Source organism: Tetrahymena thermophila, assembly GCF_000189635.1.
Source record: "Tetrahymena thermophila SB210 genomic scaffold scf_8253994, whole genome shotgun sequence".
Taxonomy (NCBI): Eukaryota; Ciliophora; class Oligohymenophorea; order Hymenostomatida; family Tetrahymenidae; genus Tetrahymena; species Tetrahymena thermophila.
In genome coordinates, this window is record NW_002476005.1 from 1 (window position 1) to 21300 (window position 21300).

Genomic DNA, 21300 nt, shown 5'->3' on the forward strand with positions numbered 1-21300 from the left:
ATAATAAACACGTATTATTTAGATCTGATTTAATATTCAAAAAGATTTCTTAATTAAAACGATTGAATAATATCATCTTTAATATTAAAATTTTAAAATAATAAAGGAATTATTGTTTAAATTAGCTTAATAATATCATTTAAAATTTTTTAAAAAACATAAATTATCAAATTCACTACCATCTCCACTTTTTTATTACAAATGAGTATAAATGCAAGCTTAATTAAACCACATTTTCAAATTTTTAAAAACCGGCCTTAATATATGAACCTTACAGTATATATATGCTTTTAATGAGTAATCCAATTTAGAATATTTTTTTCATTTAAATTTTAATTTATTTTGAAAAAAAATACATTTAAAAATAATTGAAGGAATTAATATTTTTTCAATCTACAATATAAACACTCTTAGTAAAAAATATATCTTATATTGATTATATAAAACATATCTATCAAAATAATAATTGATTACTTACTTACTTGATATTTCAAATTTGTTATTATTATTTTTGATTAGAAAAGGTTTGTAGATATCCTTTTAAAGGTTTCTAATTCAATTATAATATGATTGAAACTGTGATTGATAAGTTAATAAAAAAATATTCTACAAATTAATTATAAATTATTTAATTTTTTTATTAATTCATTCAGATGAGATTTCATAATCAAAACAAATAGGTTTGTGATAAGAAGGGACCAATTAGTAGTACTCATTTAAGATAGAACAGTTAATAAAAGTTGTGTTATCTATTTTTTTGATGCCATAACCTCCATGAGAATGACCAAAGATGTGGTATTTAGGTTTGACCCTCTCAAGAATTTATTGCTTTAAGTATTTATCACCTTCATGCAACTCTGGAGAGCTTGGCTCAAAGTCCATAATTTCATAAGGACCTCCATGAGTTATAAGAATATCAGTTTCAGTAGGAATTTATTACCATTTTTGGATGCTCTCCTATTCTGTTTCTAGATAAAAAGCCCATTTAGAATATAATTGAATATATGGTGATCCATAAATATTGATGCCCTTAAGATTATAGCTCTAGTCCTCTAAATAGATGCAGTCTTATAACAGCGATTTAACTTATTTGGGATCATAATTTTAATTAACGTGATTTTTATACCTTGGTTTGAGCTTTTGTTCATAATTTTTTACATCAAAAGTCAACTCATGATTCCCTGCGATTACAATCTTGACTTCAAACTTTGAGTTTCTCAAAAAGTCATTAAATTCAGAAACTTCCTGAGGACAACCCGTGTAAGTAAAATCACCAGCATGAATTAGTACATCTCCTTATGGCAGTTAAACTTAATCAGCATAAGTATGAGAGTCTGAGATACAAACAAATTTTAATTTTTTACTATTATCCATAAAAACAATTTATTAGGCTTTTCTTATTAAGATTTGCTTATTATTTCTTTAAATATTCTAATAAAATTTATATTGATGTAAAAATGTGAATTTAATTAATTGCCTTATAAAAATTGATAGATAATAAACTTTTTTATTTTCTGATAAAAATACTTAGATTTATTTTTTGAAAATTCTATATGAAAAATATAAATTACATTTTCTGATAACTTTGTTTATTCATTGAAAAGCCTTTTTTAGAAAGGGAAACTAGCTAAAGAAAAAATAATTTGCCTAAAAATATCCGTGTATTTTTATTGAATATGAGAGTGAAGAATTTATTTTGATAAAAATAATATTATAAATGACTAACTTTTTTATTTTTGTTTTATTAAAAAGCAATAATTTAAAAAATATTTTTTAAAAAATACAATCAATTATGAAAATATTTATAAAATTTTAATTTTTAAAACGATTAAATTATTTTGTAAAAATAGTATTTAAATATCAATTATAAAACATAATAAATGATAAAAGTTTGATAAAATAAAATGATATTTAAATTGAGAATAATTACCAATTATTTATTTAAAAGTTTAAACAAAATAAAAGAAATGATTTAATTAATAATTCTATTTAGATTTTGTATAATACGAACTTCTTATTTTTTATGAAAGTAAAGTCACATGGATTCTATTCAAAATTCAAAATAAATTATTATTTGTTATTATTTTCTAAATGAAAAATATGCTAGAATAACAACTTAAAATGTTAAAATAATTATCTAATTTAAAGAATTAAATAAATATTAATAAATATAGAAAATAAAATTTATGGATTATTATTATTATTATTATTATTATTATATGCCAAATAATTTCTTAGATTTAATTTTAGAAAATGCAGATGCTTTTAAATCTAAAATATAAAACAAAGTCCATAATAAATACTTAATGAGATTTTAAAATAAGCTAAAAAATTAACTTCAATCCAATAATTTGAAAGATTTTAACCTACAAATTATTAAAATACTACCAAATAACATAGTAAATTTATTTTACTTTTAGTAATAAAAATGCCATTGCCATAACTATATTCTAAATTTCACTAATATAATGAAGCATATTCAACCAGAAATTTAGTAAAAATTATTTAAAACTTTAAGCTAGCATAACATTAATACCAGCAAAATACCTTACAATTAATAAAATAAAAATTTAGAACAGATTATAAATTAAATAATATTATAAATTTAAAATTTAATTTAACTATGATGTAGAAGTACGATATTGTCGATTTATATATATATATATTATTATTATTATTATTATTATTATTATTATTTATTTATTTATATAAATTTAATTCTAACTTATTAACATTTAGTGTATTCTTTATATTTTAATAGTTAATAAAAGGGAGGCTAGTGCTTCATGCTCCATTAATTAAGATTATACATCAAAGTAACTCTGTAAATTAGAATGTTCGCTTAAAATGATAATTTAGAGTATATTTTTTAAAATTAGAATATGCTATTTGGATGGTTTATTATACAATTTATATGTAAAGTGAAATGAAATTTAAATAGCCTTTGATCTTTGAAAAACAACAAAAATAATAAATCTAATTGAGATTAGAATTGAAGTTGAGTCTAATAAGTAATGCTTTTATTTTTTAACTATGTTTTTTGTTAATCTAAAAAGACAAATAGATTTATTATATTAAAATTAATTTTTAATGTAATTATGATCTACTTAATTAATATAGTACTAACTAAATAAAAAAATTCACTAACTAAAGTAGAGTGAATAATGATTGAATGAATGAATGATATATTAAACTAAAAAAATGAAATTTATATTTATATAACATATTTTTATTTCGTATTGTTGATTTATTTATTTATTTCTAACTATTATATAGTATATTTCACATGTCTCTACATTATCCTAGGAACATTGTTATTATAGCTGTGTAAATAAAGAATAAAGCTTTGTGAGCTAATTTAAAGCGAGGAAGGTCGCGGCAAACTCTTGATCTAACTCCATAATGGAAGAGCACTACACTTAGGAGATAGCAGACCTCTATGAAGAAGTTGTCCTTGAAGTAAAAAAGACAAGCGTGGAAAAGAGGGACACTAAGCTACCACCAGTTGTAGTAATTTAAATATATTAATGATGGAAGGAATACTAGTGATGTAATGTGGTGAAGAGTGTAAGCGAAAAAGCAGACTCCGTATTATCCTAAAGCGATGTAAACATATAGGTCAAAAACATAGTAAACAGGGCCATAGAATATAAATATTTAAACTATTCTGTCCCAGATGTCTGGCTTAAGTTCGTTTTTGGTTACAGATTAAGAGAAATCTTTTGGGAAAAATAGACGGTAAATGAAGAATATGGCAAGAGGGATTATAGTAGCTATGGAATAGTAATACCAAATTGAATCGTTATAATACTTCACTTATCTGATGAATTCTTCTTCAAGCAATTTCTCAAAAATATTTCCTTGCTTGGTATTTTCTAGTACAATGTCCTATGTGAGATTAGCCAAAACCATTTATTTTAAAAGGCAATAACTAAATTTACTTTAATATGATTTGTTTTTTATATTTGACAATTATCACTACTTTACTAAAAATTTATGTTTTTAATCAATAAGAGAGGATGTATGGTTTGTCAATTTAATTACAAAAACCTAATTAAAATTTTCAGAAAGCTATATTAAACTTTCATAAACACAGTATTAAATGAATCGTGTGAATATATTTTATGAAAGCAGTCAAAGATATCTAAATGAGCATTAGAGTAATAATAAATATTTATACCGTGCAGAAATGATAATTCAAATAAACATGAATATTGTTGTTTCAACCTTAAACAAGTTGCTTACTTTAAAGCATTCATTTATGGCACGAATTAAATTAAATTAAAGTGTAATTAAGAGGAATAAGAAGCGAATAAAGGTAATGTATGAATTAATTCTATCAATTTGCTTTTTAAAATATTTAAATTAAATAGAACAAACAAATGAGACTGTTCTTCTTTTTTTTATAAATTTAAATTACAATTGAATTTATTTAGATTTAAATTATAGATTTTACATTTTTTAATTAATAAATTGTCTTTAATTTCTATTGTTTCTCTTCAATATTTTAATACCAAGAATAAATTAAAAAATTTTTATAAATATTTTTTAAAATGATTTTTAAGCACATTGAATTTCTATTGATAAATTATAAATTTAAAGGTTAAACAAAGCTTAGAGTTATTATGAATTTGTTTGCAAATAAATTTAAGATTATTCGAGAAAATTAAATTAAATAAGAATTGAATTTTCTATTAGAATAATTGATTGTTTTTATTGTCATTAAAGATATTTGTTTTCATTTATTAGACTATGAATGAAATCTATATAAAATTTATTTAGAACTCATAAAAGAGTTTGTAAAATATTGACTTATTTATTTATTATTAATTTGATTAAAAAAATAATATTTAATTAGGACTTTTAGCTTAGCAATAATATTTCCTTTGTATTTGATAGCGTTTTAAAAGTTTAAATATTTATTAAAAATCATAAAATATTTTATTTTAAGTCATGTTTAGATAAGCTTTCAAATTTGGTGGAAGAGCCTTCATGAAATTGGCTAATAAGAAAGCCATTTAAATTGGTACTTCCTTAATAGGTATAGGTTTGTATTAAAGATATAATGTGATGAACGAACAAAAATAAAATTTATCATCAAACGATACAAATGCATAAATGAAAAATCAAAGCTAGCAAGAAAACAAAGTTAAGGTTGAAGAAGATGCTATTTATTTAAATAAACAAACTTACATGTAAAATTTGCTAGGAAATAAGCATGAAAATTATATCTTAATTGTGCATGCAGAGGATAATTATGAAGACACTAATAATTCAATAAAGGCAGCTAAACACATTAAAAAGATTATAAAATAGCAAAGGGATGATTTGAAATCTAATGTTGATATAAATGTCTATGTTGTTTCACGCCCTACTTTGGAAGAAGTTAAAAAGTTGGCCAATCGCGTCATGGATTTCAAAATTTTTGAAAGAGAAGAAGATCCCTAACCTATCGAAGTATACATTAAAACAGTGCATTCTAATGAATCAGTTTACATTAAATGGAGAAGAGAATCCTTTTACTCTGAATACAAAAGCAATAAATTTGTGAAAAAGCTCGATAGATACTTGAGTCTGTTTGATCGCTTCTAAAATACAAACAATATCGATTAGCTTCAATAGCAAGAAAAAATATTAGCAGATATACTACAAAAATAATATATAAAAATGAATGAGCCTGTTATTATCAAGTGTGCCTCTTTAAGTAATTAGCAGAATTCTGTTGCAGCCAAATAGCAACACAAGGAACTAAAATTCTTCAAAAAATTATGTTTCATGTCATTAGAAAGAAAACTCATTCCTTTAAAATCACGTTTTGTAATTCTAGAAAATAAAGAAATTATGCGTCAACTCAATCTTGAAGATGGATAAATCTACATTTTAAGAAACGACATGGTTTAAAAATTAGAAAATAGTAAAGATATTTCTGAAGTCAACGATAAGAAAAAGAAAATTGTTATCAATGATGAATTTATGTATCTCAAAAACGAAAGAAATTTGAATGGTAAAAATGAAAAACTTTAATATTTTTCAAGCCTTCTAGAAAATTACCAAGGCTATAAGCATTCTAACTAGCAACTCATAAAAAGCATAGAGACACTTTCAAAAGAAACTGGTAAGGCTTAAAATGCACAAGAACTTGAAGAAATGAAAGAAGAAGCTGCTTTTGTGAACTTCATCATGCCAAGAATTACTTTCCTTAGAGACGCTAAATTCGGCAGCATAGGAAAACTCTTTAGAAAAATAACATTCTAAAAGGAAAAGCACGTGCTTTCATTGAACTTACAGAATGATGATAAAACTTACAACAATTCAAGAATTTTAACCTTTAAGAAATTATATGAATAATATAAAAATGAATTCACTTTCTTGCTAGTTGATACTGACGAGCTCGTAGATCTCTTCCCCCATATGGAGTCTAATTAGCCTTAATTTTCTGTCTTTAACTTTTTCAACATTGATAAATCTCTTAGCAAAGTTGGCAAATACTACAAGCATCTTATTTTCCCATTTGAAAAATACTTTTTAAGAGACTCAGAAAACTTTTATGAGGATTTTAGCACCTTGCAGAAATAAGTTGATCAAATTCTTCTTTCTCAAGGAAAATAAGAATATGTTGTTAATTAGCAAGATATGATCTAAAATATTAACTCAGAAACATTAGATCACTTGCTGTAAAATTCAATTCATCCTTTCTTAGTCTAAATATTTGATGATTCCCCACAAAGCAGATTATCTCAACTCACTCTCAACTAACTTGAATTGAATAGACTTTCACAAGAACAAAACAGCCAAGAGACTACTTACTCAAATATTAAATTTTATCGTATGAGCCATTTAAATTAACATCCCTTTTTGAAAGGAAGAGACGAATCAGACTAAAAAGGACCATTATACTTATTAGTCGACCCAAGCACCAAAAGAGTTTATTTATCACCAATCAAAGAATAGTTTTCTAAAGTAATCAGTAATGACGAAGCAATTTAATTTTTACAGCAATATAAAAAATCAGATAAAGGAGCAGTAAAATCTGAAGAAAAAGTAAATATCAATAAATAATAAGCTGATTAAATAGAAAATAAAACTAATGATTAATTTGTATTTAGCTAACCCTCCTAAGTATAAAAGAATAACAATGAAATTTTGATGTAAGAATAGATTTAGATATAATTAACTAATTAAGCTTCTTAATTAGCCTAGTAGCTTTAAAATAATTAAGTTTTGCAAAACAGAATTTAATTAGAGCAAGATAATAATTAGATTTAATTAAAACCAAACAACCCCTAGGATCAAAATGATAAGGATGTGATTACATAGTAGGCTGGATAACATTTGTAAGATTAAAATCAAATAGCAATTAATAATTAGATTAATTAATAAGAAATCTAAATTGATAATGATAGTAATAACATATAGACATAATAACAATAGGATTAATAAATAAAGTCATTAGAACTGTAATAATTGACTAAAGCCGCTGAAACTACTCAAGACTATATTCAAAGCAATGAATTTTCTCAAACAAATTAAGATAATTAATAAAATAACTCTACAGTAAACCAGTAAAATACAAATTAAAACCAAAATGGAAACATGAATACAGATAGTAACAACACTCATGAATCTTAAAACTTAAATAGTTAAGATGGATAAAATCAATAATGAATAAGAATGCGAAGGAATTATCATACCATTTAAAATTTTATATTGAAAACTAAATTTTTATCTCTTTAATCTAATAAAAATTAAAAAAGGCAAATGTTTGTTTGTTTAATTTTAATGCTTGTAAGTTGAGTGATAAAATGTCTATTACTACTTTATTTTTATTCATTCAAAATATGTAACAAAATACATTCTTAAGCGCATGAAACATCGCTAATTAAAAAAATTTTTAATTAAAATTTGTATTTTTCTTAAAACCAAATCAAATAAATTACTTAATTACTGTAATTTAAAGTAAGTCTTCAATTTCTTTCTGTTATTTTCTTAAAATAAATGCTAATTAATTTTTTTGAGTTTTAGTCTAGGATTAATGATTTAATTTGCATTCTAAATAAACGAAAGTAATATTTTAAAGTTAACAAAGAAATAATATTATTTTTAATATATTTTTTATATCTTTTTAAACAATACAATATTTTTATGATTTCAACAATAAAAAGTTATTAATCATTTGAGGTTATATTACTTAGCTTTAAAATAATACATAAAAATATAATCAATTGTAAATTTCATTTTTAAGCGGTAAGTAACTAAACACAAAAAAACTGTAAAACATTTCAATAATAAAAAAAGTATTTTAAAATAAATTTTACTAATCACAAAATAACAAAAATTATTTTTTTAATAAATGATAAAAACATTAATTGTTGATTATTGGTTTAGTAAGTAAGTTAATCATTTATGATTTACCTAATAATTAATTATACCTTTATTTTGTAATTGTTTTACTACTTTTGAATAATATTCATTCAGTAGATTTTAGATATATTTTTGCATAAAAACATGACATCCTTAACGAATTTTTAAAAATGTATAACACAATTATTAATTTTATAACTTATTTTAAATTTACTCATATAAACTTGTATACTGAGTTATTTATTAATTTATACCAACTCAAATAAAACATTTTTTTTTTCAAACTTGATAAACCTGGAAAATGATCTCAAAAAATAGCTTCCTGCCTTATTTGTTTGATATATGTGAAATTAAAGTAACTATTAAAAAATAAATTATTTTTAATGATAGATAATTTTTGAATACTAAAGAAATATTTGCTTTTAAAAATTTGTGTATCTATGAATAGATTATTTAATAATATTTTTGCAAAAAAGAAAAATATTTGTTTTTTAATATTTATTTATATTTATCTAAATATAAATAAACTATTTGTCTTATATTATTTAGATAGAAGAAAAATATTTGCTTTTTATTTGGTAATTTTTATAGATTATTTTTGTTTTTATCATTTCTAAGACGTAATATAAAATAGATACATACATTCATATAAGATCAATCGAATTCTATCCGTTTAGGCAGTTTGGTTATAAAAATTTAATAAAAACATGAAAATATTTAAGTAATAAATAATCTACATGAACTCAAACTAAGTATTTTAATTAAATTACAAATAGCAGAAAATACTAATTTTTTATAGAAAAAAAAACAAGTAAAATTATTTGCTCTGAATTGAAATAAACTTAAAGTATTTTGGAATTTATTTAAAAATTTAAAGGAGAAAATATATTTTAGTGAAAAATATAATATGAAAATAATTATGTATTTATTTTTATTTTGGTGTAATTCACCTAGTAAAATCGTAAGTTAAAAGTATAATTTGAAATTTAAAAAATATGGATTTTACCTAATAAATTATATTTGAAATTAAACAAGATTACTGTTTACAATTATTTTTTTGAACAAGCCAGAGTAATTAATTTCAAATAAATTTGAGAAGTGAATAAAAGCTAATCAATTATTCAATTATAGTGGTAATAAATAAACAATCGAATTAGATTTATTAAAATTTCTTTCTATTTTAATTTATGCAGCAAATTATTCATTATTAAAATATGCAAATTACAAATTTTAAAAAAATCTTGATTTTTAAATAAAAAGATTATCACGAATTATCTATAAAAATTTACTTAATTTTGATAAGATCTTTATTTTGGTGAAAAAATATGTTGTAAAATGTTAATATTTGTTTTTGAAATATTTTTTATTTAATTTTTTAAACAATATTTAAAAAATTTATAGTGAAATTTACATCAAAAATAAATATATGTAATAAATAACTAACTTTTATTTTAAATTAATGAATGAAAAAACATCATGCATTTGTTTTGTTTACATTAAGTTAGCAAAGTAATTTATTTTTAGTAGAAAAAATAATAATGATGAATGTATAAATACTTAATTTAGTAATAATATGTAACCAAAATTTATATTTTATGTTTAAATAACCAATAGCTAGTTTGAATGATGTAAGTTAGCAATGCGTTAAATTTATTACTCTAAAATAATCGTAAATTACAATACATTTTAAAATATACAAAAATAACAAATAAATAAAAAATCAATTTTTTTTCTTGAATAAATGAATTTCATATTTACAAGCAAAATTGTCTGTCGTCATATGATACCAAAAAATTTTCTAAAGGAAGATTTATATTTATTTTGAGATGAAAAACAAAAATCAATCTATATTTTAATATTTAAATAAATAAACCTGCTTGTTACATTAGAATAAAGGTTTTGCATAATATACGCATTTGCAGTTAAAATTATTAAAAATTTTCATTCACATTTAAACGATAGTAGATTTATTTTTTACCTGATTTATATTAATTCAATTTATTTGTTAATTTTAAAGCAAACAATGGTATTCGTCTAGATCTTCAATAAGTTTTTAATCAATTTAAAAGAAATCCCTTCATTTACACATCCTTAATATCTATTAAAAATTTTGTCATTAAGAGTTTTGAATTGTCATACTTTTACACTAATATTTTTCTTTCTAGCTTTTATATCACTAATTTACAAAAAATTTTTTAATAATTCTAACTGTAACTTGAATACGGGAAGTAATAAAAAATAAAGTAATTCTAATACAAAACTTTTAAAAATAATAGGCTAAAAAATGATGTCAAGAAAGAAAGAATGAAATCAGTTGAATTATATGCTATAGGATTGTGCTAGTATTTAACTATTTAAAAAATATATATTTAAGCATTAACTTTCATATAAGAATTTATAGTCTAACATTAATTGATTTATTAATTGTAAGCGTATGCAACTATTATTATTTATCACTTTTATATCTGATCTAGAGCTAAAACCAAAACAATAAGCAACTTAAAGCAAATTTTTTCTATAAATCTTCTATTTTTTCTCCTTAAATGATTTAATTTTTTTATAATTTGGATAAAATTCCTTCATACTTGTAAGATAAAAACAATAATGATTTATAAATATTTATAAATTGCTCACTCCTTCAGAATAATTTTACACAAGCTAAATATTTATTTCATAAGTTTTTTATTTACCAACAGGATATTAAATGTTAAACAAAGCATACCACTTATACATTATTACACTTTTTTAAAAATTGTTTAGCGCCAAGGTAAAAATCTTTTAAAACAGCTATTTTAAAAATCCTTGTTAAAAGTAAGTCTTTGAATTTATCCAAATTTCTCTCAAAATATTAAGTAAAAACTCATTGAAGTACATTATGGCATATTTAAAACCTTAAATTCATTTTTTTAAGAATTAATTTTTCTTATTTGAGAAGTCATCTTTAAATAGTTAAAAAATTTTTGCTATTTGCATAGTTATGATTACAAAATTTACCAATCAATGAATTATCTATTTAGTTAGATTAAAATCTTCTAAAAAATAATTTAGTTATAAAAACTTTCTCAATTTATCCATAAATACATTTATTTATTTACAGATAACCTAAAATTTTTATAAAGTATAACAAGCTTTTCAAAATCACAAAGAGTTAAAGACTTTTTATTGTTTTAAAAGTGTAAAGAAATTTAGGAATTTGATTTAGATTTTTTAGAAATTAAGAATAATCAAAAAGCTGCTTGCCTACACAAGATTTTTATACAAATAAATTAATTAATTCTTATTTATTTATTTTCTTCTGCTTTTAAAAAGAGTAATTTGATTTTCAATCAATCATTTAAGAAAAAATTTCACCATTAAAAAATCTATTTGATAAAAATCAACTTTTCAAGTTCAAAAACCTGTATTATGTATATGTATATTTATTTTTCTATTTTTACTAGATTATTAGATATTATTTGATTTCTTTTGTTCTTCATTTCTAATGTGCTTAAAAAAGACTTTTTGTACTAGATTGGTAATTATTATTATAAATGTAGAAAATAAATAAATAAAGAAAGAATTTAATTTGAAAAAAAACTAATGTGATAGGTTTTATCAAACACTAAAGTAAAAAAGATAGAAATATTCATTCAAATATAAAAAAATAAATGATCAATATTCAAGCATACATGAAAGTGTTTGTAATCTTATAAAAGTTTATTTTTTACACATTCTAACTAACATTTGTACTCAAACAAACAAACAAAGATAAATAAGGAAAAAATTTAAGTTTTGTGATGAAGTGTAAATTTAAAGAAATTAGATTAAAGATGGTTTAAATTAAAATTAGTTAATAAATTATTTGAGAGTGAATATATAGTTTAAATTATTATATAATTGATTGATTAGTATGAATAATTATTAGTGATTTATAAATAATATTTTACAGATCTATTTTTTGTTTTGTTTTTTGTTTGATAAAATTACTTTCTATGTTGATTATGATGAATTTTATCATTTAAAAACAAAAGGAAGATAGAAAAGCAATTTTTTGTTATTAAATGCAAACTTCCTTTGGTTTTTCTTAGACTTTGTTAGTTATTTGCCAGAAACGAACAAACAAAAAAATGAATGATTAATTGAAGTTGCGATTTAGTTAATTTCATGAAAACTTGTTTACTTAGTTAATTTTTATCTCTGTTTGTTTTAGTTCGGATGGGTTGGGATGGTCTTGTTTTTATAAGATTTATTATGGTGGGAGGTAAAATAAATAAATACTCAAAAGGTGATTCGATTTTTTTTTTGAATTGGTTAAAGATACTATTCTTGAATTAAATAAAATTGATCAGATTTAATTTTTTTTTGATATTTTTGATTTTCTACTTTTTTTGAGGCTGGGAAGAAAGTTAGAACTTGTGTAAGAATAATTTGGACTAAAACTCGACTCTGTAGTGTTATCTGGCGTCATTTTTTCAGGATAGAATTATTAGATGAAAATTTCTTTTAGCATTTAGTTTTCAAATTATTTTCTGTTTCCGTCTTCAAGGATGTTATAAATAGAGCAGTTTTTCTCTATTCCAACTTCTTTAAGACTCACACAGTAATCTAAGCCTTTCCTTAATTCATTTACAGATTACAGTTATATTGGAGATATTTCATATTTCATTACAACTCCGACAATATCTAAATAATGAATCCATGATGGAACTTCATTTATAAAATCATTGAGGTAAATGTATTCATACTTGACTTTCACTTAGATGTCTATACCATCTATCGTTTGCAATACAGTTACAGAACTTGGACTGCTGTGTAATTATTTTGTGAAGGCCTCTAATTGGTTGATTGTGTTGTCTATGCGCTGCTAGCCTTTGTAGTTTATTTCAAAATTTATTAGCGACTGGGGAGAGCAATTGTAAACTCTATCAATATCGTTTTCGCTGATTCCAAGGAGATCTAACAGACTATAGCTAACACGTTGTAAAGATAAATCCAATTATTTACTTTAAAAATTCAGCTTAAGCAGAGAAAATTTGTAAAATTAAGTATTTTTTACAGAATTCAACATTTTTGATTTGATTTATTCTTCTATATTTGAGTAAGTAAGGAATGCTTCGTGAGCAAAATCAGGAGATTCCTAAGATAAACGATTAACATGTACAATATGAGGGAGGATTCTATTTTAAAGGAGCTTTGAGTATTCAGCCAAATTACGGGAAAGACGCTAGAAATTAAGATTAGGAATCTTACGGAAGTAGTCAATGATAAATCTGAAATGATGGTGCTGGTTAGAGTGAGTTGCATTAAGATCGAGCTCTAAATATTTCTTTTGGGGATACTTTGTGAGCTGAACTACACTGTGAATGAAGGAAGAAGGATCTACTGAGTTTTAAGAATCTACTTTATTAATATCAGGATAATTAGCTTCGATTTTAATATTTCCAAATAATAAAGCTTCGTCTGAAAGGGCGACTTCTTCGGTATTTAAGCTGGTCATTCTAAACTTTTTTCTGCGAAAATGTTCACTGTAAATTCTAGGAGTTTTCACCTTCTTTTAAATAAGCTTTAGTATTTAGTTTAGTTGAATATTTTTCTAAGGGGCAGAGAACAAATTTTGTTTCTCTCTCATAGACTTTAAATCATTTTAGTATTGTTCTAACGAGTTAGTTTGATTGATGAATAAATCATTATCAGATAATTTAATGAATGATGTTTAAATGAGATTTGAATAAGAATCCTTTGTATATTCACTAATTCTTTGAGAGCTATTTAAGGCAGAAGAACTTTCGCAAGAATGCATCAAGCAAGGAAAATTTTGATTCTCAAGCATTTTTAATGAGTATTTAGCAAGTATTTAAATTTATTCTACTTTTATTTGAAGAAATTCTTTTTAATTGCTTTACTGAATTTTTTGATTTTATTAATTTTTATGACTTTTTTAATTGTATTGGTTTCAAGTATATTTAAATAAACATTAACCTATTCATATTAAATTTACTATTTTTGTAATATCACTCAAGAGCTTTTCACATTATGCAAATAAATTTAAATGAATTAGCAATAATTTTAAAGTATATTCTTGTATGAAGTAGAATTTGGAGCTAACAATAAAAAGCTAGTAACAATTAGCTTCTTCAAATTTTGCACATAAAAGCTAGTATTTAAGCAAAAAACAAATAAGTATTGAATTTTTTTCATAGAAATGTTCAACTGAAAAATTAAGCTTTCAGTTTTTGATTTATTGATTTGTTTATCGGGTAGGTTAATTTATGCTTTCAAAAAAGTTTTGCAAATTTTGATTATTTGATAATCAAAACAATTAATAAATAAATAAATAGATAAGAAAGTGCTATTAAAAGAATTTTCTCTCTCTTACTGGCTTTGTTTTTAAAATAAAAATATAAGTGTATTATTATACGTTGTTTACAAATAAATTATCAAATTTAAACAAATTTTATTGATTTTAATAATCTTTTTGAGCACTGAATAACTAAAAAATCTATCAAACGTGACGTAAAAAACCTTATTGTTATTAGTTTTTTTTCATACTTATTCTTCACATCAAATTTACATAACTTTAATTAATTTACATTATACAATTACTTCAAACTCTTACTAGCGAAAACCACATCATTTACACAATTAATTTCTTATCAAAAATAAATAAGCATTTCCTTTCTCTAAATTTAATTATTTATTTCGCACACAATGATTCTTTCATTTATTTATTCATTAATTGATTCACTCTCTGCTTTTGTATAAATATATTTGAAAATATTCCAAATACTTTTCATCTTATAAAATATTTTAAACAAAAAAGAAAGAAAAATATTAAGCAATCAAAATTTTTAACTTTTTAACAAAAAATTTTTAGTTTAGAGCAATTTTGAAAAAGAGTTACTTATCCAACAACTCCATAATAAAATTCATTAGGATTTTTTATTAATCTAAATTGTTATTCATTATTGTTATTTTTTTTTAATTAACTTGAATTTATAAATTATAAGTAACCCATGAGTTAGTAATTCTGAAGTGTTAAACATAACAATTAATTAATTTTTTATGGTAAATTAATGTTTCTTTCTAAGGATTATAAAAAATTCTAATGTAACCTATTCTTCTACACATCTGGCCATTGAAATATTTTTATTAGCAATAACTTTTTGATATGAGTTGACAATCACCATTTAGATTTAGCTTAAACACAAAAGTATTTAACATAACCAAAGTACCCATATTTTACTTTAGTAGTGCTACATGTTTTATTTATGATTATTTCAAAATTTAGCTTACCATTATATTTGATATTTTTCAATCTATAGATATAAATTGATGATTATTTATTTATTAATACTTCCTGTTCTAGATTTTAAACAAAACTTACTCATAAAAAAATTTAAATTATATTGCATTATTTTATTCAGGTTTTAATTTAATCTAAATTCAAATAATAATCATAAAAATTAATTGTTTATGAGTGTATCTAAGATATCGTATTTTTAAAGATAAATGATAAGCTAATATTTACAATACCATACGTAAATTTAAACTAAACGAATCATCTAATTAATTAAATGAAATATAAATTTTAATCAACAAGATAAATACTAAGAGACCAATGCTTATTTTTTACTATTTTCAATAAAAATCAATTCATTAAAATTTTTATGGTTAATACACATTTAAGAAAAGCACTTCAACCATACTAGAAGATTTTAAATCTATATCTAAAATAGATAAAGGAAACAGGCCGCTGTTTGTAAATTTTATCTAATTTTGATTTTTAATTACATCTAAATAAAATATAATTTATATCTAAAATAAGCTAATTCACTAATTTAAAACAAGCATAATATTTTATATGAGCCTTCTTTGTTAAATTTTAAAAATGAAATGTTTGTCGATTTGTTGTATTTTTTTATATAAATTTTAATTTTTTACATAAAATGTAAGAAAAATACAGGAAAATTAACAATAATTACATTGAAATGTAACATTTTGGTATTAATAAATGATATTGATTTATTCTGAATTTTAATTTAAATTAATGGGGATACAAATTATTTTTTATACAGATCTTATCATTAATAAAAGTTAAGTTATAATATGCTCTAGCTTAATATTAGTTAAATGAAGCTACTATTATTTAATCAATTCCTCAGCTCTAAAATAATTACCTAAGAAACATTTTTCCATAAATAAAATAAAATAAAGATTTATTTACCTAATTAAAAATTTTATATGATTTATATTCTTGCAATTAATATTTGTAAATACAAAAAATAAAATCAGTAATTTAAAAAATCTTAAAATAGATATTATAAAAACTAGAAAAACATTACATTAACGATTTCATTAATTTATAATTTATGACAAAATACAAAAAATTATTTATTAATCAAATTTACTTCTATAGTTTTTCTTTACTTAATATACTAATAAATCCCACCATTAAAAAAATAATATTGGTTATTATCTTTTTGATTTCTAAAATAAGTAACTAATTTTATTATTATCAATGAATTTTCCTTCATATGTGTAAATTCATCAGGAAGCTAATCAAATAACCAAAATATTTATTTCCACTATTTAATCAAATCATTAACTTCTGTATCTAATGTAATTCAATTCAAGCTTAAAATAAATACACAAATTTTATCAATCAAGCCAAATAATATTTGAAATAATTATATGTTTATACTTATACTTTTTAAATATAAAATTATATTGAATCTTAAAAATATCTCTTCATTAAAATTAATTTACCTTACCTTTGATACTTATTAATTAAGGCCAACGAATTTCCAAAGTTTTTATCGAGCGAGCTATCAATAAATTTTCAAATTTATGTAAAAAATATTATTTAACTTGACTTAATTAATGAGTATCTACAGTAGCTTTTTATTTTTAATTTCATTATCAATTATTATTACAAAATCTACTTTATGGATTTAAACAATAGAATATGAGATCGAGCAAGAAAATGATAAATATTTAGAGTTTCAATTTATGAGTAATAATATTTTCAATACAATATTAAAAATAAATAATTTGTGTTTAATTTGATACTATTATTATTTTGAAAAAGTTTTTACGAAATACATACATACATTAATTTTGAGAAATCTTAATGAAAATTAATTTAATTATTACAAATTATAAAAGAAATACATAAATAATATTTAAGTATCATTAAAAAGATAGATCAAAGGAGACAAATATTTGAATTCTAAGATAAATTTATTTATTAATTTATAAAGTTTGATTATATAAAATACTAATTGGTAGAATAATAATATTTTATGAACAGAAAGTAATAATATTTAATTTATTTTAATATTTCTTAGTACAATAGCAATCAATTATTAACAATTTGATTATTTTATTCTTAAATCATTCTAAAATTTGAGAAGCTTAAAACAAAATTGTTGGCTAGTGAGATAAGTAATCTATTAAAAGTGAAATTTAATTCCTAATCCGCAATTAATAGTTATAATGTAATTATTTTCTTATAATAGATGAAAAAAATGAATATTCTCAATTTTAATTTAATTTAGTTTACAGATCTTTAAAATTTTATTTTCTTATAAAAATCACTGGAACTAATTTTATTTAATAAATTCATTAAGATTATTTAATTTATTTATTTGTTTGTTTGTTCTTCTAAACAAAGAAACAAACAAATGAATTAATCAAATTTTATTTTTAATTTTAGATTTAGATTTTTTTATATTTTTTTTTAGGGAAGGCTTATATTTATTGTTTTCACTAGTGAAATCTGGGGTAAAATTAAAATCTTTGTTGTTTGCTATTATTAATTAAGGGTAGTATTACTCTATAAAAATTTCTTTTAACATTTAGCTTTCTAATTATTTTAACTTTCCGTTTTCAAGTGGGATATTACTAGTGTAGTTTTTTTCTATACCAACATCTTTGAGGTTCAAATTTAACTCGAATCCTTTTCTCATTTTACTTACAGTTTACAATTAAACGGGCGAAACATCATACTTTAATACCACTCCAACAATATCTAAGTAATGAACCCAGCTAGGGATCTCAATTCCAATATCATTCAAGTAATAATATTATTACTAACACACTGCTTATATATCTATGCCATCTATAGTTTGTATTACTGTCGTAGAGCTTTACCAATTATCTTGCTTTTAAGTAAAAGCTTATAATTGAAATATAGTGTTTTCTATGCGTTGCTAACCTTTATAATTTGTTTCGAAATTTATAAGGGATTATGGAGACCAATTATAAACTCTATCAATGTTATTTTCATGAATTCCGAGTAGTTCTAATAGGTTATAACTGACTCGCTATGAGGCTAAATCGAGTTATTTGCTTTAGAAATTCAACTTCAGTAGACAAATTTTATAAAATTTTGTATTCTTAACTGAGTTCATCATTCTTTATTTTATCTTTTCTTCTATGTTCGAGTAAATGAGAAAGGCTTAATCTACAAATTCTGGCGATTCTAAAAATAAACGTCTTATTTATATAATATGAGGAAGAACTTTATTTTATAAAAGTTTTGAATACTCTGCTAAGCTATGAGAAAGGCGTTAAAAGTTATGATCATGAATCTTACGGAAATAGAATATTAAAAAACGAAAGTGGATTTGCTAATTAGAGTGTGTAGTGTTTAGGATCAGTTCTAAGAATCCTTTTTTTTAGTATTTTACAAGTTGTTCTATTTTGTTGATGCAAGAAGTAGTGTCAATTTTGCTTAGAGAACTCAAGCTGTCATAATCATTATAATTAGATTCTATCTTAATATTTCCAAATAATAAAGCTTCATCAAAAAGTTTAACCTCCTCTACATTCAGGTTGATCATATCAATTTTCTTTCTTCTAAATTATTCACAATAAATTCTAGGAGTCTTAACCCTCTTTTGTATAAGTTTCAAAGTTTAGGTTATTTTTAAATTTTTATGGAAGTTTTAATTGATGTCATCTTTTTTTTCATCAGTTTTTTAAGGTTTTTCGAATTAGAGTATTTGCTAATTCTTAGAAGAATCAGCATTTTCTTCATAATTTTCTGTATTAAAAAACTCATAGAACTCTACAGAAAAATAATCTAAGTTTTCATCGTTGTATTTTTCAGAACTGCTTAAAGCAAAAATACTCTCGTTTAATGGAATTAGTTGAGAAAAGTTTTATGTCTCTTGCATTTATTTTATAAAATTTAAAGTTATTAACTAATTTCTAACTTTATTTATTTTGTTTGCAATTTTCAAAATATTCTTTATTTATTTATTTTAAAAGGTAATTTTTTGAATAGTATATATATAAATTAAAAAATGCAAACAAGTAGATTGCTATGTAATGTCTTTAATTTTTTGAAAATTTTTCTTGGAATTTAAAACTTACTTTGTAAGCTATTAAAATAATTAAATAATCAAAATCACTTAGTTTGATTCTCAATAGCAAATACTATTAAAAGAGAGGAAGGGAAAAAAATAAATAACTTTAATCATTAATATAATATCTTTTTATTTTAAATTATTTAATTTTACCATAATAGTTTATTTAAAAATAATATTCTTAACATTTTTGTATAAAATTTATGAAAAATACTATTTTTTTATTCTATTATTTTCAATCATAACGTTAAAAATAGAATGTAAATAATATGTATTATTCAAAAATCCTTTAATAAAATTAACTTGTAATTAATTTCGAATATAATAATGATGAAATTTTGATACTAAAATTTTATGGTCAGGAACACACACAGACAGATTTATTTATTAATTAATATTTTGCGATTTATTCAATTAAAATAAATAATTACTACTAAAATGTTGAGATTCTAAATATTTTATCATTTTATTTAATTCATTTTTTATTTTTCTTACATTCATATTCTTCAAGGAAAATTATTATTAGCGCTAAAATAATTTCAAGAAAGGTAGTTTTTTAAAGAAAATTTTTGAAAATATAAAACACGTTTTTAACTAAATTCTTATTTTTAAGTAGTATGTATGAATAATATGCAAAAACCTTACTTTTGAATTATTAGTGTTTACTCAAAATCCAAAGTTTAATTAATTATAATTTAGATTGAGAAGAAATTTTTAAAGATTTTATTTATTTGCTTCTTACTTTCTTTTATTCTTAATTACAGCTTTCTTTTATATTATTAATTATTTGTAAACAATCTCTGTTTACATAATCTTCAAATTTTCAAAAAGAGCAGTTTACAATCTACGATCTTAAATAAAATGAGATAAATTTATTTTTTTAAATATATTTGATAACTTACTTTTTTACATTCAAATTTTTTTAATGAAAGTAGATCTTTTATTGTAATAAATTTATTTGACCATTTTAAAATTATAAAATTGATCCTTTTAAAAAAATATTTTCCTTCTTTTAACTTATCGTATTTAATAAGATTGTTATTACTGCATATTTTAATTTTATATTTATCATTCAAGTAGAAATATCTATTTTTACTAAACTCAAAACAATTTAATTTAGATTTCTATTTTTAATCCTTAATTTTCTTTTGATTTATAAACAAATGCTAAATTATTTGTTTAATTTTTGGTACTTTATTTCTTCAATAGTTTAAATTGAATTTAATTTTATATTTTTTATCAAAATCAATACTAATATATATCAACATTTATTGTATTATCTTCTCTCTCTAAGTATTACTATAACTAGCTTGATAAACAAAAGCTAAATTATTTGTTTAATTTTTCTTTAATAGTTTAAATCGAATTTAATTTTATATTGTTTATCAAAATCAATACTAATATACCAACATTTATTGTATAATCTTCTCTCTCTAAGTATTAATATAACTTGCCCAATATTTTTTTATTGATAAATTTTAACGAAAACCACCAAAAATTTGAAAAAATATTGAATATTGTATTTGAACACTTTTTATACTTTATATATATTTATATATTATATTTAATTTATGAATTTTATTGAATA

At 21.5% G+C, this 21300-nt stretch overlaps 6 protein-coding genes across 6 annotated transcripts in view; 2 read left to right on the forward strand and 4 right to left on the reverse strand. All coding sequences in view use genetic code 6, as the record gives it.

The window, feature by feature from the left end:
• Positions 1-645: 645 nt before the first annotated feature.
• TTHERM_01310150 (ser/thr phosphatase family protein) lies at positions 646-1374 on the reverse strand (the record flags this gene model as incomplete). The annotated part of the gene is made up of 1 exon (XM_001026676.3): positions 646-1374. One exon carries the CDS (start codon positions 1372-1374, stop codon positions 646-648), a length of 729 nt encoding a protein of 242 aa, XP_001026676.1.
• A 1908-nt stretch (positions 1375-3282) lies between these two features.
• Positions 3283-3912, reverse strand: TTHERM_01310160 (transmembrane protein, putative; the record flags this gene model as incomplete). The annotated part of the gene is made up of 1 exon (XM_001026677.3): positions 3283-3912. The coding sequence occupies one exon, from the start codon at positions 3910-3912 to the stop codon at positions 3283-3285; it is 630 nt and encodes a 209-aa protein (XP_001026677.1).
• A 1041-nt stretch (positions 3913-4953) lies between these two features.
• On the forward strand, positions 4954-7665 carry TTHERM_01310170 (hypothetical protein; the record flags this gene model as incomplete). Its single annotated transcript, XM_001026678.2, has 1 exon — positions 4954-7665. One exon carries the CDS (start codon positions 4954-4956, stop codon positions 7663-7665), a length of 2712 nt encoding a protein of 903 aa, XP_001026678.2.
• A 5020-nt stretch (positions 7666-12685) lies between these two features.
• TTHERM_01310180 (hypothetical protein) lies at positions 12686-14170 on the reverse strand (the record flags this gene model as incomplete). Its single annotated transcript, XM_001026679.1, has 1 exon — positions 12686-14170. One exon carries the CDS (start codon positions 14168-14170, stop codon positions 12686-12688), a length of 1485 nt encoding a protein of 494 aa, XP_001026679.1.
• A 3862-nt stretch (positions 14171-18032) lies between these two features.
• Positions 18033-19520, reverse strand: TTHERM_01310190 (hypothetical protein; the record flags this gene model as incomplete). The annotated part of the gene is made up of 1 exon (XM_001026680.1): positions 18033-19520. One exon carries the CDS (start codon positions 19518-19520, stop codon positions 18033-18035), a length of 1488 nt encoding a protein of 495 aa, XP_001026680.1.
• A 1763-nt stretch (positions 19521-21283) lies between these two features.
• TTHERM_001310200 (hypothetical protein) overlaps positions 21284-21300 on the forward strand; it is a gene marked incomplete at both ends in the record, with an annotated part of 282 nt that continues 265 nt past the window's right edge. Inside the window, one exon of the mRNA XM_012800723.1 lies at positions 21284-21300. This exon is cut by the window's right edge and continues 265 nt beyond it. Coding sequence (XP_012656177.1) covers positions 21284-21300 — 17 coding nt within the window.